General features: G+C 43.4%; 1 protein-coding gene across 1 annotated transcript; it reads right to left on the bottom strand.

Annotated features, from left to right (window-relative positions):
- Window positions 1-74: 74 nt before the first annotated feature.
- LOC126048018 (protein mono-ADP-ribosyltransferase PARP12-like) lies at window positions 75-18,327 on the bottom strand. Its single transcript, XM_049822396.1, has 12 exons — window positions 17,638-18,327; window positions 16,357-16,492; window positions 14,967-15,261; window positions 13,878-13,976; window positions 12,513-12,636; window positions 10,564-10,759; window positions 9,814-9,934; window positions 8,177-8,273; window positions 7,113-7,191; window positions 5,677-5,807; window positions 4,787-4,938; window positions 75-3,943 (listed from the first exon to the last, which is right to left on the bottom strand). Exons 1-12 carry the CDS (start codon window positions 18,036-18,038, stop codon window positions 3,669-3,671), a joined length of 2,106 nt encoding a protein of 701 aa, XP_049678353.1. The 5' UTR covers window positions 18,039-18,327; the 3' UTR covers window positions 75-3,668.
- Window positions 18,328-19,125: the final 798 nt, after the last annotated feature.

Genomic DNA, 19,125 nt, shown 5'->3' on the forward strand with positions numbered 1-19,125 from the left:
CCGCGCTCCCACTTCCCCCCCAAACCCAGGGGCATGGGGGAGAGAATTGGAAGGAAAAAAGTAAAACTCATGGGTTGAGATAAGAACAGTTTAATAGAACAGAAAGGAAGAAACTAATAATGATAATAATAACAACAATAAAATGACAATACTAATAAAAGGATTAGAATATACAAAACAAGTGATGCATAATGCAATTGCTCACCACTTGCCGGCTGATGCCCAGATAGTTCCCAAGCAGCGATCCGCCCCCCCCGACCAACTGCCCCCAGTTTATATACTGGGCATGATGTCCCATGGTATGGAATACCCCCTTGCCCAGTTTGGGTCAGCTGTCCTGGCTGTGTTCCCTCCCAACTTCTTGTGCCCCTCCAGCCTTCTTGCTGGCTGGGCAGGAGAAGCTGAAAACTCCTTGACTTAGTCTAAACACTACTTAGCAACAACTGAAAACATCAGTGTGTTATCAACATTCTTCTGGTAGTGAACCCCAAACATAACACTATACCAGCTGCTAGAAAGAAAATTAACTCTACCCCAGCTGAAACCAAGACAGGCTACTTTCAAGGAAGGAGCAGGATTCCCTCAATTGCCAGGCTTTTTGCAAGTAGAGATGAATTTGTGACCGGGCCTGAAACAAGAAGTGCAAGGGAGCTATTCAGGCTTGTGAAGCCCATCTCCTGCTAAAACAGGTAAGCACAAGTAACCCTGGCCATTTATAACAGCCATCCCTCCTGGATTTTTGTGCTGGAAGTACTGTAAGTAAAGCAGCATTTCTACAACTCCCACTTGCCCTTTGGCCCCAAGGCAGCTCTGGGCAATAGTTTCTAAGCAGCAAAGTGCAAGCCTTCTCCAAGCCAAGCAGCACCGAGCACACTCCCGTAGCCGGTATACACCATCCACCTCAGTTCCCCTCACCCACCGCCCCTGCTGCACCAGGCTGCAGGTATCCACACCGGGTAACGTACTGCTGCCACTTACAGACAGGATTTTGACACCCACATCTTTTACAAAATCTAGGCAGACTATCACGACAAACCTGATTACAGGCAAAACTCATTAAATGGTGTGGTGGGTTGACCTTGGCTGGTTGCTAGACCCCTACCCAGCCCAGCAAGTGGGGGGCCAGAGGTTCATATACTACCCTGCTCTGTACTGTACTACTACACAGGAAGGTTGTTTGGATTCTGCTGGTTTGCTGTCTGTCTTGCCAGGCTGGACCTGGTATCAAACCCAGAAACAACCTTCATAGCTTATCTTTCTCCTCACATGGTGTAGGAGTGAGCGAGAGCTTATGACCCTGTTCCTGCTCAGTTTCTTGTCTTAAGTAGCCAAGAGATATCCTCCTCACTCAGACAAGAGGTTCAATATCAATTTTTGTCTGAGGTTTAGGTTTAATGTAAATGACTCTTTAATCTGTTAATTTCCAAATGCAATCCAAACAGCTGTAGAGGGACTCCACTGCTTAACAGAAGCATCTTTAAGAAAGTTTCCAAGAACTCAGAAATGTCATGAAACATGGTGCTTGCTTTTAGTATTGATCCAGAGAACACCATTACAAAGCATTTAGTGGTTTGAATACCTGTTTGTTTACTACACACACAAAAGTTACCACTGCAGTTTCAAAAGTGGGAAACATGGTGACTTTGTGTGTTAATGGAGAAATAACAGATGACAAAGTAACATAACCAGCCATTTTATTCTAATTATTTTACTTACATGCACACACACTTACACATCACCTCCAAGAATTAAGTTAAAGGCTTTCAAAATACTACTAGCCATCAAAAATATTATTAAAAAATATCTCAGCTTTTTTCATTAAAAAAGCTGAGATGTTTGAATTTTCTGGCGAAATATTAACATGACATTAGCTATTCCAGTTCTTAGCTGAAATGCTGGTTATGTTCAGAGGAAGAAAGGCATACTGCTAGTATTCTCATTTACCATGAATGTGTAGACGAACATGTTTTTGTTTTGGCAGAAAAATCTTATTCTGCACAGGTATGCATGGCTTTCATACATAATGTTATCCTCCTCAGTGAATGTAGTATTTGCTGACAAGCGATTTATCATTTATGTTCTATTATAAATCTTTCAAAAGAAAGAATAGAGTCAACTTGCTTCTCCACATTTTGTTTTACTGGTTTAAACAAGAATAGGAGTATTTTCCTTTAGGTATTTTGTTCCAGTTTTACAGTGCATATAAAAAGGAGTTCTGCACAGCCTTACTCCAGCTAATCATGGCTAAGCTCCTGGTTCACAGTGCTGAAGTAATAAAGAATTACCCAGTGTACATCTGTCAATCATTATGCAGATGAATTTTAAAAAAGTGCTTCTAGAATACAGGTAGAGATGAGATTTTTTTGGTCCTATGCAAAGTATATCTTAAGACTTTTGTGGTACACTATAGCTAACAAGTACTCATTTAGGAGCATTACAGCTGTGATAAAGTGTCTGTCTGTGCATCAGCAACTTTAATCTTAAGAAATACTTGACAGTTCACCTGTTCTTATTATCTGCATACACCTATGCTGGCTGCTCAACACTAATAACATCTTTTGCTGGGAAAAATTAAATATTCAACTTAACTTAATGGTCAGATTTTTAAAGGTTTCAGCTCTGTGGCTGAAGACCACTCCCAGGTAAGCATGTTTTTCCTGCAAGAAAATCCAAAGACACCTTGATTACACAGGTAACCACCGTATCTCCTGCAACCAAAGGGGCAGTACACCTAATGAGAGACAGTCACTCACTGTCCTTCCCAACAGCTGTAAGAGAACCATAAAGTTGCTCCACAGAAACAGGGTATTGCTAATCAAGCAGTGCAAGGAGTGTATTTCATTCCTAAGTATGATATTCTTAAGTGACAGGGTGAGTGCCTCCTCTTCCTCCCTCCCAGCACCTGCCAGCACTCTCCTATTTGTAGGCACAGTGAAAGTCATGAAAAACTTGTGTTCTCACAGACCTAAAATACATCATTTATTTGATAGAGCAAGTCAACTAAGTAGCACAGCACCAAGCAACCCTTGCTATGCTTCATGTCTTTGGTACTTAATTTTCTCATTGAAAACAACAAGTGAAAATAAGTCTATGTTCCTTTTCAACAAGCAAGTTTAATTTTTGAGGCTTTGTTGGTGAAGATTAAGTAGGGACAAAAAAACAACACTGCAGAGATTGTACAGTCTCATTTGCAGACACTTGAATGTCTACTGTTACAGGAGACATTATTAAAAAAGCAGGTTTTATCAAATTTTGAGTTAAAAGACAAACAGGTAGAAGAAGACAGCCTCTGACCAACAAGCACGTGTAAAGATCTATCCTGAAACAATTGTAACTAAATATTGTTTAAACTTGGCAGTCATAGCCAATTCTCATGTTACATGCGTCAGTGAATTCCCCTCATAAATTTATAAAAGTCTCCAGTAATGCAGGGAAACATGATACCTGATAAGGAACAGGAGACAGACACAGGATTTTAAGAATTCTAAGACATCCTTTGTGTCTTCTTACCCCTCATTTTCTGTGGCACAGAAAGGGTAGAAAATAAATGTATCATCTGAGCACTCACCTACCCAATTACATAACTTCTAAAAATCACTTTTTCTCTCTTAAGCCAATACTAAAAAAATGTGCATACCAGCTAAACATAATTATGACAGGTTTTGCTGCTATAGCATTTTTGCTAACGCCTGGTCAGTGTATTCTATGAGATACTCTGGATAAATCTGCTGCTTCTCAAAGATGACAAAGATAGAAGGGTTTGAAGAGTTATTCACACAACTGTCATAGAAGTTTTGGTTGTCCTTCAAGGGAGGCCGAACATAAGAAGAATTACCAAGAGTGAACTCCCCCACCAGCACCCGTGCCAGAAACATGGTCTTGATGTATGGGTCTTCCCTGCAGTAGCAGTCAGAATAAGATGCATCCCGTGCAAAATAGCTTCCTGCAGAAGAGACACCAAGATAGAATTGATAAGACACCAAAATTGCAGGGAAGGAAGTGATACAGTGTGAAAGCAAATTCATAAGCAAATCCATTAAGTGGTTCATGAACAGCCTTTCCAAAGCTTTCACTTGTCCTGTATGTCCTTCTTAGTGAAAATGACCACTATGTATTACCTACACTTTTATTTTTCACAGCACACATATTAAAAAGCCCCACAAGTAATGTTTTAAATGTTATCATACTCCACAAAGAGATTCCCTCCTGACCCTAGAAGACCACCTTCCCCATTCTCACCCGACTTGCTCTCCTGACAACATTACAACATTTCATCTCATTACAACATTTCTGAGAATTACAATGTATTCAATTGGATGGGTGGGTAATCAGTCAGCCTGTATCTTGGCTATTCCACTTGGTATATTGATCCTTTCCTGTATGCAGGACAATGTAAAGGAATATAATTTGCTAACAAGGCAAAAAGCCTGTAACCAGGATGGCATTTACATTCCTGGAAAAAAAACAAGTAATGTCACGTTGCTTTCCTGTAGGAGCTTGGAGAAAGTGGAACAGAAGTAAGCATGGACCCTAGGAGAAACCATCCCTAGAACTAGCCTCTCCTAAGCTTGTCTTTTCTTGCAAGGACAGAGTGGGACATAAAGAACAAGGCTTTCAGTATGCATTACCTCCAAATGATCATTGCCAAAGTCAGGTATGTTGTCCACATAATCCCCAAAATAAGTCCTAGACTGGCCGAGTGCCCTCTTTCTAACTTTATGCCTCTGCAGTAACTACTGAGAGTTTTTTAGCAAGTCTAGTGTTAATGAAAGAGCTGAAAAACAACCTTTGCCATAGACTGTCCCATGAATGCCACAGATCCTCCAGTCAAAGTTTTGCTGACAGATGGCATCAATGTACTTTTTACTGGTCCCATGAAATAAAAATCGCTCATCCACAGCCTTTCCACCGTTGCTCTTCTGCATTTGTTCCTTCTGCCTGCAGTAAGAAGCAGTATCTTTGCAGTTCCACGGTGGCTGTACCCAGACAGGTTCCAGCCATACTAGCACTCAAATTATTAAAACAATAAATTATTAAATAATAAATTTAAAGTATTAAAGAATACATTCTGAAAATCCTTACATTAAGGTCTAAACTTGGGGCATACAGGGTATCCTGCTGTCTAGCTGTGTACAAGCATACTTTCATTACACACAAATGCCTCCAGATATTTAATAATGAAAATGCTTTGTATCATTCATGCCTGTTGGGAGAGGGGGAGGACTCAGCATTTTATTGTTTTTTTCTAAACAGGAGTTCATGTTAAGGCTTTCCCTCAGCGAGTTGTGCATTTAATTTTGAAGGCTGTTTCAGTTTTGACCAGCTACAAACCAGTGTTTGCACCAAATGTGACTAATTACCAGCTTCAAGGCTTCAGTGGAAGGCAGCTGTCCTGGACACAGGCCTGGCAGAAGTCAGAACCGCTTACTTGGGAGCCAGGATTCTTCCCACAGAACTCATCTGACTATTCTAAGCTCTATGTCTTGACTGAGTTTTGGTTTTGTCGGTACCTCTTTATCTACATGTTGATCCTGGCTAGGTATTTCAGTGGGGGATGGAAGCAGATCCTTAAATGCAGCTGCATTTCAGGAATGTTCATGTCTGTCTTTAGCACACAGCTAACTGCAGAAAAAACAAACTTAATGTACACATACCAGCGCAGTATTTCACACATACCATTGATACAGTTCCCAGAGAGATGGGTTCTGAACTCTACGAATCCTTTTAATAACTGTTTTGGGCATTGTGCGTTGAAAGTCCACTTTGACTTTCTTGTATTCTTCAGAAGAACCGTCAAGCTCAATCAGCTGTAAGGAAAAGATTAAAAAGCTACTGTCATCTTTTACTAAATCATAACAAAGCCACCCTACCTAGTGCACTACTAAGACCTTTAGAGTCTTTTCTGTGAAACAGAGGTACAGGCAGCAAAAATACTCTTGAAAAAAATGCAGATTAGAGAACCCTGCTCATTAAAAGTGAGCTCTTACCTAGGGAACATTAACTCCTGGGGTTTAAGACACCCAGGCTGCTCTCTCACAGGACATTAAAGGAGCTTCATGTTTTTGTGTAGCCACCCTGCCCTTTTAATATTTGGACCAAAATATATTTGCATGTATATATCAAACAGTACCAAAATACATAGAAAAAAAGAGCACATAAATAAAAGGACAGAGAATTTATGTTGCAGCAAATCAAAGAGTACCTCTACACTCATGCTTTTTAAATCTTTATAGTTTATAATCCCTACAGCCAGTGAACACAAATTGCACTGCCTGTTATTTACATATTAAAACCTGCCTGTTTTTACATAAATTGAAAAGGCTTTATTCAATCAACCATTTTAGGGAAGAGTAAGGACACACCACCAAAAGTCAGTCCTGAAAGCAAGCAAAGTTTTGTACTTGCATGTTTTCCCTCAGAACATCAAGAATGTCAACATTAGTCTTCCCTATCTTTTATTGATAATTTCTTGAGGATTTGCATTTTGCAAGTTAGTAATTTTCAAGCATCATATAAGAAGATCTTTTCCATAGGTATCATTACTAGAGTTGACAGAGGTGGTGGTAGAGGCAGGCAGGAAGTCAGCAAGGTAAACCATGCAGATATCAAGTGGGTGTGTTACAAAAGTAAACAACTTCACTCTACTGGAGTTATGGTACATTTTAATAAATGATCCCAGCCTGAACTCTGCTCATTTCAGCAATTCTCTATAGACATGCAACAGTGTATTTAAACACAGCTCAGGGAATGGCTACCCTGAAGTTCACAGGCATGATTTCTCTCTGATGCTTCAGCACATGTTGGACTTCAGAGCTATGCATCTTGGGCACCAGTAACAGTGTTGCTTCAGGCAAATTTGCCAAGCAAAGGGATAAGCAGTAGCAGTGAAATTCAATGTTGCCAAGGTTATAATGCCACCATTTGTAAAGTTTAAATCTGGGACTAGTTTCAACTCTAGGTCTGCCCAGTGTGGTATCAGGCTCAAATTTACCAACACCTCTGCATTACATTACATAAGAAACAGTCATCTACAAGCGCACAAGAAACACTGAACTTGTAACAAACCTGTATGTGACAAAACTGACGGAGAGAAAAAAAAAAAAGCTCCAAACCTTGAATCCCAGTTCAGGCAGGGCAGATTTGTCCCAGTGAGCTGGAATGCCCTTAAACTCTTGTGTATGTTTAAAGCCCCTGTACATTACAAGACATTACAAATAGGTAATCAAAACAAAACAAATCCCTACATTTTATATACACATGATACTAAACATTTTTGCCAAGTTTAGGGATAATATAGGCAATTGAACATATTCAGAAGTATTTCAAAATCGTCTTTTCAGTTCAGTACATGACAATATTTGTTCCAAATCATCATGTCAAGACTTATGGCAGGAAGCAAGATGCCAAATGAGAAAACAAGTTAGATGATACACACTGAACTAAACATGAAGCCAGTTCTCTTAGTTGCAAAGTGTTGAATGTATACATAAAAGCTCTCCCTCACTGGGGCAGATAAATAAAAACGTATCCAGTATTATATCAATGTGACAGAAACAGGATAGATACAGCCCTCTACTTCCACCCCAGTTTCAGTTGGTGTGTTTAGCTGCTCTTTTCTGTGTTAAGCAAGCACTGTGTGCTACAAGGGAATGCATAAAAAAAGTTGGCTGTTACGTGCAATTATATAAAACTTCTCCCCTTGCAGACTCCCACCTTTTGCTCCACTTGTAACAACTACTATTCTCCTTTCAGGTTGTCTGGTTGTTCTCAAAAGAATTGTTTGTAAACTTGTACTTAGCTTTGAAAATTACTGATCTTAGATGTCAGAAAGGGCTAATATGCATAAATGTTACTGCTTCCGTCTGCATCAGCTGCTCTAGTAAGATAGCTCCCTACAATGTTGCTACATAATGAATTATTTTCTATGCTTCCAAACTTTCTGTAGCCAAGCCCAAACTTCCTTCACCCCCAGGGCTCCCGAGTTGCTTGAAAACTGTTGGCAGCCTGCAATACTGCCCTGGCTAGACATTGTTGTAGGAAAGGTATGTCCCTTCCCCTCTCAATTTCTTTTACAATTGCCTTAACAGCTACTCCTTCACCTTATTTACACCCTTGGAAGACACTGCATTCAAAATACACTAAATCCATCACCACAGAATGAGCAGTTGCAGTTTACCTTGCTCTTGTCTTTTCTACCTCTGTCTGAGAGATAAATTTAGGTCTTCTGCAAATCTCTCTCTCTGTTGTGTAGCGAAGGTTTTTCTGAATCATGGCTGGGAAAATAAAAATAATACCCTGAACAATCAGATGTTTTCAGAAAGCCTTCACACTGCAGCAAAACTTGCCACTAAGTTGTTTTGTCAAAAATGTTTACAAAAGGGCACTGAGCTTTTTTTCTTGTGACACAAAGGGAGGTCAGAGCAGGATGTGAAAGCCACTGTCTCTCTGTACAAACCACCAAGAAGGATTTCAGTTTCAGTTTTGCTCTTAACTTTAGAAGGAGTGATAGACAACGGTAGCTATTTTCCCATCATTGTTCCATTAGCCACACTGAACTGAAAAGCATCATTGTAAAGTATCTACTTTTGCTCCATGGATTGCATCCCCTCCTTCTCAATTTGCAAGCAAGATACTGTTTTCCTACATGTAGTTGTAGATTTCAAACCCCATAAATGCAACCTAACAGCTATCACAGGCCATTAATTTTTATTGACCACCAACAGAAACAAGTCACAGCAACCTGAATTTTAGAGTCATTATTTCTGGATCTTGGAACCTCTGTAGTTACTGCCACATCATACTAGCAACTAAGAGTCAGTAACAGTGAGGAGAATGAGGCCTCATCTTCAGAGAGACACAGGAAGAAAACAAACCAACCAACCAACCCCTTGGCACCACCAAGCCTAGAAACTAAGTTTTAGAAGACATCTACATTGTGTATGTTTGCCTAAGTTAGTAAAAAAGCCCAAACCTTAGAAAAGAGATTGATTTACTATGCAATTTTCCCTTCTAAGCCAGACAAGTTTCCCCAGCCTATAGAGATTACAGCATTGCTTTCAACTGAATCACAAACAACATATTGCATGCCATTTCTGCCTGTTTGGGTTTTTTTCCATGCAGAATGAGATAGTAGTGGAGAGTTAGATCAAAGGCTACTACACCAAAATGAAAGTCTAGGCAGGCTGATTCCCACCACCACTGTATCCCATGGTTTTTGAAAAGGATACCTGGAAAGGCAACAGCTCAGAGAGCTCAGAGAGGACAGTGCCATGACAAGTGGCTTAAATTTCCTGAACTCTTGGGAAATACATCTGCATACTTTGACAAAGTCAAGGTATTTCTTCAGCCTTTCCAGACAGGCAGAGCTATAAAAAGAAAATAGCTACATAAATCTTCCAATGCTAAGGAGGATTGTCTGGACCCTACACCTTGCCCAAGTATTTGTTTTTCTGCAAGCCAGTGATTAAATCTGACCAGAAGCAGGCTTACCAAGTCTTCCAAAAGTTTCTCACCATCTGTGTTGGTGCTAACATCAATGGCAATGTCACATTTGGACTTGCTGGCAGACATTTTGAAACCTAGCACAAGAACTTCTCAGAAATAAAAGGGTTGGAGGAACAGGAATGCCACTTTGCTTATGTGAACAACTCTTCTCCTGAGAACTTTGACAGAGGCTCTGTCTCTGTAAGCACTGCAGTTCAAAGTTCAAATTTCTCTCTCCTATCTCCTCTAGTAATGTAGTTTAAAATCACAAAAGACCTGGGAGGGAGGGAGGGAGGGAGAAAACAAAAAAACAAAGCAAATGGAACCTACCTCCAAAATTGAGTTCATATTCATGTCTTCCAGCTTTGAAGTTCAGCTTTGGGGAACTTTTGGCTATATAAGCTTTCTCCAGGTCATCACTGGAGACAGTGGCAGCTTGATGATCACCATCCTGTCAGGCCAAAACCAGAGGGGGGAAAAAAAAAAAAAAAAAAAAAAAAAAGATTCTCCTGGTCTGTTATATACAAGCAAGTTTAAAACCCAGCAACTGTCATATGGTATGGTATGGTGGTTGCAGTATGTATCAGCTTTTGGGCATGATAGCAGCTATCATGGCAAAAGCCATGTATTAAGCAGTTGAAACTGCCCCCAAGACAAACCAAGTGGTGTTATGAAGCCTAAACTTACACTGCAAAGTGCATGCTGTAATCGCTACTACTGAGATTGCACATTCACCAACCAGACCTTAGCAAAGATGCACAGCATACTGCTGGAACCTCAGAAAAGGAAGTTTAGTCAGGAGCAATGAAAAGAATGTATTCATGTGATCCTATCTGACAAGACTCACTGAAGAATTCTCTGTCAATAATATTTGTGACTCACCAGAGAGCACTCCTGTACCTGTACCAATCAAATTCACAGGCAAAAGATCCCATTAGGCCTCTAAAGTCCCTCCGTACAGTGTAAGTGAGGGAGGGAGGGGGTGACAAAAGAGAGGGAGGTTATAAACACTGTGCACTTTTCAGTAGTTCTGACACTTTTAACACAGAGTTGAGAGTCTCCCCATTTCTCCATACTTACTTTTTTTCCATACTCCTGCCACAGGCCATATTCGTCTTTCCAGTACCAGATCCATTCTGTTGTAAGAACGAAGTGAGGGGGTTTGGTCACAGAGGAGGCTGTAGAAAGACGTCTAACCTTTGCAAACCCACAGCGCATATTCAGAAAACAGATACATGACAAGACAGAGCCACTTTCAGTAACACCATTATTAAATCTATTAAAAAAAAGGAGAAAAAAAAAAATCAGAACTGTTTGTGAAGCTTTACATATGGGTTCAGAATTCCACCACAAATTCGCAAATTAAGTGGACATCACTCAAAAGCAGAACACAAACCTGCAGTTTCCACAACAATCCTAGCTCTGTCTTGTGGCTGTACATATTTTGCATTGCAGTATTACGTCTCACATTGGTCCCATGGGGGGTAACCATTATCAACTCGTAAATTAGTGAGTTACATAAGGTGAACAGAAACAATGGAAAATGTACACTGCCTTCTTCTTGCTAACCAACTATATTCTAAACAGAACACTGTCATAACTTAGGCACCGCTTCAAAGAGCCTCTAACATAAGAGGGCTAGGTAAATTCTCCAGCATGGGACACAGCACACTGCTATGAGCCCCTTCCAATACCCTCTTCATGCTACATAACCAGTTCCAAACTCTTAAAGGTACTTCCATTTTCTTAACGTTCTCTGCACCCGAGAATATCTATATCTCCAGGTAACCAAGGTATTCTACCAGTTCCACAATATGGACTGGGGGATAAGGGGGCAGGAGGGGCAAATCTCATGCTACCTTTCCATCCTCCAGCTCAAAAGGTGAAAGATAAGGTTACTTCTAATTGTGGGGTCAAGCTGTGTATTGACAAGCTCTAACCAAAGACAGATTCCCACAAGTATTTTTATTAGGTATTCAAAAAGCAAGTAGACGGGGTACTTCAGGACATGGTTTAGTGGGCATGGTTGATGGTTGGATTGGATGATCTGGAAGGTCTTTTCCAACCTAAATGATACTATGATTCTAAGTACTTGTGATAAAATCACCATTCTTTGCAGTTTTCCAGCCATTCTTAGTAAGGATTAAGACCTCCTATAGTAGCAGCAGTAGGAAGTATTTATACATTTTTTCACAGCAAAGAATACTAGAGTCTATAGGTCAGTCACATAAAATAACTGTGGTGGATTGACCCTGGCCAGCAACTGAGCACTCACACAGCTGCTTGCTCACTCCCCCTCTCCCGCACAACAGAGGGTAGAAAATAGGAAGGGCAAACGCAGGAAAAGTTCTGGGTCAATACAAAGGCAGTTCAATAAACGAGGAAGGGGGTGGGTGTAAACAAACAAACAAACAAATAAAGCAAAGCTAATCACTTGCCATCTCCCCAGGCAGTCTAACGCCCAGCCAGCCTCCAAACAGTAGCCACCTTGGTAACCAAAAACCCAACCCTCTTCTTCTACCCCGGGTTTTATTCCTGAACATGATGTTACATGGTATGAGAGATCCCTTTGGTCAGTTCAGGTCAGCTGTCCCAGCTGATCCTCTCCCAAGCCCTTGCCCACCCCACAGCCTACCCACTGCAGAGGAGAACGGCCGAGTCAGAAAAAGAGAAATCCTCGACTCCGGGCAAGCACTGCTCAGCAACACCTAAAACATTGGTGCATTATCAGCACTGTTTTCGTCAAAAATCCAGAACACAGCACTATACAGGCTGCTATGAAGAAAGTTAACTATCCCAGCCAAACCCCGTATGGTAACCCAGAGTCCCATACGGACTCCAGGCATAAGTAAGTCACAATGGATCCAATCTCCAGCACCAGTAGATCAGCAAATAGAGGTCAGTAGAAGAATACCAAATGAAGCTACTTATGCCATGACTGCAATAGAATTGTAGCAGTTTATAGCCACTAAGGGCCTGGTCCAATATAGCAAACTCCAAACATTATTAAGTTCTGTAAGAGTTTATACCTGGCATTACTGGGGTCACAATATGCTTTTTCTATTTCTTCCATATTCTTCAAGTCCTTCCAGGTATTACCATCAGAGATCTGCCATCTATATGGCAAGTGAAAATGAGTTCTGATACACTTGTCTATAAAAGTTAAAAAAAAAAAAAGTAGTAAGAGATACATTGTTTTTTACAGGCTACGAGAAAAACTCCAACATTTCAGGGCTGTACACCTAGCTGATGAAAGTACCAAATGCATAGCTAGGGAAAGCGTTCACCTATGGAATCATTACAAGCAGTAGTTTAGAATTTTTCAGCGTGAGCAAGCAAAACAATTTTTGAGCTTAGGCAGAAGTTCAGTTTCTGTACCTACTAGATTCTCTTTGTGCATCAAAATTGCTAGCAGGAGCTCAATAGTGAAAGACCATTCTGTCTTCTCGGTTTGAGAGACATAAATTTACAATGAATCGACATCACAAGCTCGTACGAGACTATTATTTCATATATGGAATAACACTCCATAGTCTCTAACATCTATGCTTAACCACTTAGTCCCCAAATGGTATCACTGAGGGGAAAAAAAAAAAAAAAAACCAAACCCAAACCCCAAACCCACAACAATGCTTAGTTTTACGATAGGAGGTAGTTCATTTAGAGACTTCAATAAGTCTCTAAGGGTTCAGGACTTATCAGGAACAAGAGTAGTGGTAGCAGTGGCCCAGGTATCACAAGCGTCACTCAGAAATCATTCAAAGAGTCAGTGTGCAGTCACTCCACAATAGGAGTGAAGATCACATCACCAGTACGCATATGCATAAACTTGAGGCTAGCTTTCATAGTAGAACAACAGGCAACTTCACTACAGGGAAAGTCAAGGAGACTGCACTACACTGTTCATATGAGAAAGCGTGCAGTACATCAGGGAGCTACTACAGGTCCGAGAATATCAAGAAAGAAAAGAATGACAAAAGGACAAGAAAGCTGGCACAGCAGCTTTTTTCCTGGACAAGTTGAAACATTTTGAAAGGGAGACAGCTTGGACAGAACAGAAGAGTGCTAAAAGAAACAAAGAAGAATGTAGAATTCAGAGTATCTTTTGTAGCTATTTGAAATGGGACTCCTATCATTCAGCAATCCCTTAAGTGAACATAGGCGGAGTAGCCAATCTCCAAAACAGGCAAATATTATACATTTCAGAGTAAAACAAAATAGCTCCTTTGTTTGGTATACCAGGTAGGTCAAACGCTTTCCTACCAGCACTCAAGATTACAATGAGATTTAACTAAAGGTAAGCATAAGCTCTGAAGTTTCCCCTTTCTGTGGAAGATGTCTCTCACTTTATAAGAAAAGGAAAATAGACTGGACTGGCTACAGTCACAACCCACCTTTAAAGCCACAGCTTCTGTACAGATGATATAAACAGATCTGTTCCAATTCATCATCATTTGCAGTTGAGGGCTCTCGGCTAGAGCTGTGTTTTCTCTCTAGAGGGGAGAATTATAAGCCGTATTAATACACTTTGTTTCAACAAGCCCTCTTAAAAGTGCACCTATGGGTAGGGAAGATGCCTAAAAACTGTGTTTATAACTACATAACTGCATTCAGCTCCAGAAAGACACTGAAGTCTTTTATAATCTTGTATACTCAAAAGTCCTATCCCTTTATCCATCCTCTCTAAACTCGACTTTCCTGTCTGTAACTGCTAAATTCCTCACACAGTTTTTAGCTCTCACTGCAAAATAAGAATAGAATCCAATGCCTTTACATTTCTAGATGGACTTGAGTTAACCATGCATTCCACAGAGCTGTCCACATTGGCAGCTACAAAATCCAAATTCTAAAAATTTGTTATTTCTGCAAACTAAAGCACACCTGGAAACAAAGAAGGGAAGAAGGAACTGCAGGGAGAATAGCAGAGATGAACACACACTTTTGGATTTCCCATTCTGTTATCCTTTTCTTTCCTGCTAAATTATACTTAACTTACAAGTCTAAGGAACTTCAAAAGAAAAGAACAAGCAAAATATTACATCTCTGAGAAGTAACTAGCATAGTGCTGTCTGTGAATTTTTGTGCTAGACAATCACTACATTAAAAAAATGGATAAAATAAAGTAGTTTATGATCACACAAGTAAACACCACCCCTATTCTCTACCCTTGTTTACGTTTTTTTTTAGCAAGAAAAAAAAAATTATAGATCTCCCCATTTCCAGTTTCTGTTATGCTTTTCTAACCCCAAGTTTAAGATTTTTGTAAACACCGAGCACTTTATTTCTCAGGAACCCATAATGCCTTGAAATCTACTTCACTTGTCAAGACACAAATCTCTGTCAATGAGATAGGTGCAAGGTCCCTCCTAAAAGACACATCAAGATGTAAATTCAGTGTTCTTTTTCTTAATGACATCTGTGAAAATGTTACATTCACTATAGTGACTCTTCTTCTGATGTTTTCAAAAGATGGTGTTATTTACCTTTGCATGGTGAAGACTTGGCATCTTCTGTGTCATACGTGTTCCTGTTGCCATTTTTTATGTCATACATATTCCTATAAATGGAGGGTAGTTTCTCAATAATGTTTGAGCTCATTCCCTGTCTCTCCAGTTTCTCATAACATTCTGACTTTAAGAAGTCATGGGATCGCTTGCAGCTGCTGCCAAATCTGCACTGTCCCCGCAAAAAGTACTGGCAAACATGCAATTTGGTGCAGATCTTTTTATAGGTACAAGATCCATAAGGTCCATCACCTTTGTTATAATGCAAGCAGACCTTGGGCAGAGGAAAAAAAAAAAAAGAATTTAAAGATTAAAGTATGATGTGCTCATATAGACTGTTTGAATTAATGGGTTTTAAATTTTTACAGCTACGTGTTTACATTTGCATTTAGAAGACTTATACAAGTTTCTTCTTTCTTCTTGTTTTCCAAATGATTACCTGATAGTTCTTCCTTTTCCCTACTAATTTCTAGAAAGACCTTTCAAGAGACAACCACCATCTTACAGACATTCTCAAGCAGGCGAGATTTTGTTCTAAGTCACATAAATGTAGGATAGTGGATTTTATTGGGTTACTACCCAAACTCTTTGGTTTTCTAGTTTTGGAATAGTGAACTTTTTTGACCTAAACTTGATGGTACGAGGTACTGGATCTGGCTGGGATGGAGTTATCTTTCTTCATAGCAGACCATACCATGCCCTGTTTGGATTTGTGACCAAAACAGTGTCAATAACACACCACTGTTTCAGCTACTAATGAGCAGTGCTTGCAGTGGAAAGGCTTTCTCTTTTTTTCTCTTTTTTTTCCACTGTACACCCCCCCCCGCCCCCGGTAGGCTGGGGGTGGGCAAGAAGGTGAGAGAGAACACAGCTGGGACAGCTAGCCCAAACTGGCCAAAGGGATATTCCATACTATATAATGTCATGCTCTAAAATAATAAAAATAAGGCAAGGTTGGGAGGGGTGTCCTTTTTATAAGGTGGCCCTCGCTCAGAGACTTGCTGGGAATCAGTCTGCTTGTGGGACGTGGTGACTAACTTCCTTTGCAACACTTGTTTCCTTCCCAGTTTCCTCCACTTGCTAAACTGTCTTTATCTTCACCCACAAGTTTTGTCACACTTGTTCTTGTTTTCTCTCACCTGTCCTGCTGGGAGCAGGGGAAAGGGGAGTGAGAGGGGCTGTGCGAGTGCTTAGCTGCCAGCTAGAGTCAACCCACTACAAAGGAGAACAGAGGATGCAGATTTAAAATTTTAGGTTTGCATTATGCTAACTAAACTGACACCTAACATCTCCACCTAGCATCAAGTCTCTTCCACTTTGTGATGCTCACTGAAAAACAAGGCTAAGAAACTGTCATAGTACTACTCACCTCGGGTAAGAGGGAAGGTTCATTTTGAAGCAGAAGCTGGCGAAGTTCATCGCTGTTTAAATTCTCAAGTCCATACCATTTTAGAACACAGAGATTGTGGTCTGAGTGGAAGTTGTGAACAAACTTGCATTCCTTCCTACAGGTTAAGAAACCCAAATGCAAAATGAGTGAAACAGACTTGCACTATTTTGCTACCCATCGGTATTACACTGTACAGTTTAAAAAGCACACCAAATTAGCCAGTTGCAGAAAAATCTGTAGCGCTCCTTTATAAAGTAATTACGTGATTTACTAAGCAGATTACATAATTACTCTGACGATAATTGCCACGCTATTTCTGATTTACAGTCATTACAGCATTAGTGTAGTCTGACAATATTGGCATTTTTGACCTGCGGCTCGCAACCACGACTAAGAAAACGCCAAAACGCCGGAGCGACGCTCCCTCCCACTCAAGTCAACAGACACGTTCCCCAGCCTCACGCAGCCCAAAGCGCTGAGATTCGCTGTGTGCGGCGGGGTGTGCGGGGGCGGGGGGGGGGGCTGATCTTTCCCCCTCGAACGGGCCCTGCTGGAAGCCCCAGAAGCAGGGGGGTGAGCTGGGGAGGAAGTGTTGCAACCCAAAGTCTGTGAAACAGCCGCCAGTGCCTCTCTCCTTTGGGGGAAAAAAAGAAAAAAAAAGAAAAAAAAAAAAGAAAAAAAAAAGAAAAAAAAAGAAAAAAAAAAGGGGGGGGGGGGCATTCCGACACGGAAACGGCAGCAGGGCCTGCACTGAAGGCTCCTGGCACTGAAGGGGGCACAGCGACCCCAGGGCCGAGCCGGCTCCAGGCCCGAGCTCTCAGCCCGCAGAGAGTGAGGGGGAAGCGGTCGCAGCCGCTGCCCCCACGGCTCGTTCAAGTAACAGACTTTTCCCTCCCAAACACTTACCTTTCCCGCAAACGCGCTACTCAACGGCAACCGAGCAGCCACCGCAGGCCGCAAGCAGCGAGCGGCCCGCCCCGCTGCAGGGCGCGGGCGGCTTCGCGGCTCCCCAAAGCCGGGCGAGGCCCCCGTCCCCGCGGGGAGGAGAAGCCGCCGAGGCCCGGAGGGGGAAAGGGGCCTCCGCGGACATCAACCGCGCCCGCGGTGGGGGGGGCAAGGAGGAGCAGCATACTCACCCCGGGCAAACGGCCCGCCTGCCCGCCCCCGGCCCGGGCAGCGCCGCGAGGGTCCCCGCCGGCTAAGCCCAGGCCGGGGAGGCGGCCATGGAGGTGCCGCGGGCCGCCCCCCTACGCCCCTCACCTCGCCTGCTGGTTGCGGCAGAGCCCCTTCAGGTGGTACTTGCAGAGGTGCAGCCGCCCGCACTGCCCCTCGCAGCCCGCGCCGTGCTCCTGGCACAGCCGCACCGGGCTGGTGGCCACCACCACCACCACCGCCGCCGCCTCTGCCGCCGCCCCCGCCTCGCCGGGCCGCCGCACCAGCGTGAACCGCTGCGCGTCCCTCAGCGCCAGCGCCAGCTGCTCCTTGCTGGGCCGGCCCGGCAGCCGCCGCTGGAGCTCGCCCTGCTCCAGGCAGCCGCCGCTGGCGCACAGCACCCGCAGCACTTCGGTGGCGAACGCCATGGTCGCTGTGAGGTTGCCTTCCCCGGCCGGAGCCGCGCTCGACGGGTCGGTTCCGGGCAGCCCCGCCCCGGGACGCTCCATCCGCCGGGGCGAGGAAAGGAAACCGAAACCCGGGCCGCGGGGATGGCCGCCCCGGGGAGGGACCAAGGGCGGAGCGGAGTGGGCTGCGCTGCCCTCCCGCGCCGTCCCGGTGCCGTCGCTTGTTCCTGGCCCGGGCGGGAGCCGCCCTGAGGGGAGAGCCCTGAGGCGAGAGCCCTGAGGGGAGCTGCTCTGAGGGAAAGGCTGAGGGGAGCTGCCCTGAGGGAAGGGCTGAGGGGAGCTGCCCTGAGGGAAGGGCTGAGGGGAGCTGCCCTGGGGGGAGCTGCCCTGGGGGGAGCTGCCGTGAGGGAAGGGCTCTGAGGGGAGCTGCTCTGAGGGAAAGGCTGAGGGGAGCTGCCCTGAGGGAAGGGCTGAGGGGAGCTGCCCTGGGGGAAGGGCTGAGGGGAGCTGCCCTGAGGGAAGGGCTGAGGGGAGCTGCCCTGGGGGGAGCTGCCCTGGGGGGAGCTGCCGTGAGGGAAGGGCTCTGAGGGGAGCTGCCCTGAGGGAGGCCCTGGGCCCGGCCCCAGGCACTTGAGGTGGCCTCACTGCCCCCCAGGCTAGAGTCTCCCTTCAGCTGCTGAGATACTCCCAGGAAACCCAGAGTCACCCAAAAGGCTTTGCTTTATCTCTTCAAGTGGTTTTGGGGTGTGGTTTGTTTTGTTTTTCTTTAAGCTGACCGCAGGGAGTGAGACACAGGCGGTGGTACAGTGTGAGGGCACTTCCGTCTCCCTCCTCCTGATGATACTGGGGTTGTATGGGCCATTTTTAACCCAATTTGACCAAAAAAGGGTGGAGGCTGCAAGGTCGCACAACTCCTATAGGAATGAGTGGTCCAGGGGAGAAAAGAGACCGCAGCCAAGTCTCCTTCACCATCTTCAGTTCCAGGAAGAAGGCTGGTGTGTGAATTCAGCTGTTGTTAGGCGCCAGAAAAACTCCTCAGTTAAGGTTTCAAACCTGTGTTGGTTTTCTGATGATACATCATGAAGGCCACTCTCACACTCCTTTCCTTTCAATATCTAAATTAAAAGCTCAGTCATGAGCATGCATCTCTGGACATGCGACAGCCCTGGCTGCAATGCTCACAGTACCA

This window comes from Accipiter gentilis, chromosome 18 (assembly GCF_929443795.1).
Source record: "Accipiter gentilis chromosome 18, bAccGen1.1, whole genome shotgun sequence".
Classification (NCBI taxonomy): Eukaryota; Metazoa; Chordata; class Aves; order Accipitriformes; family Accipitridae; genus Astur; species Astur gentilis.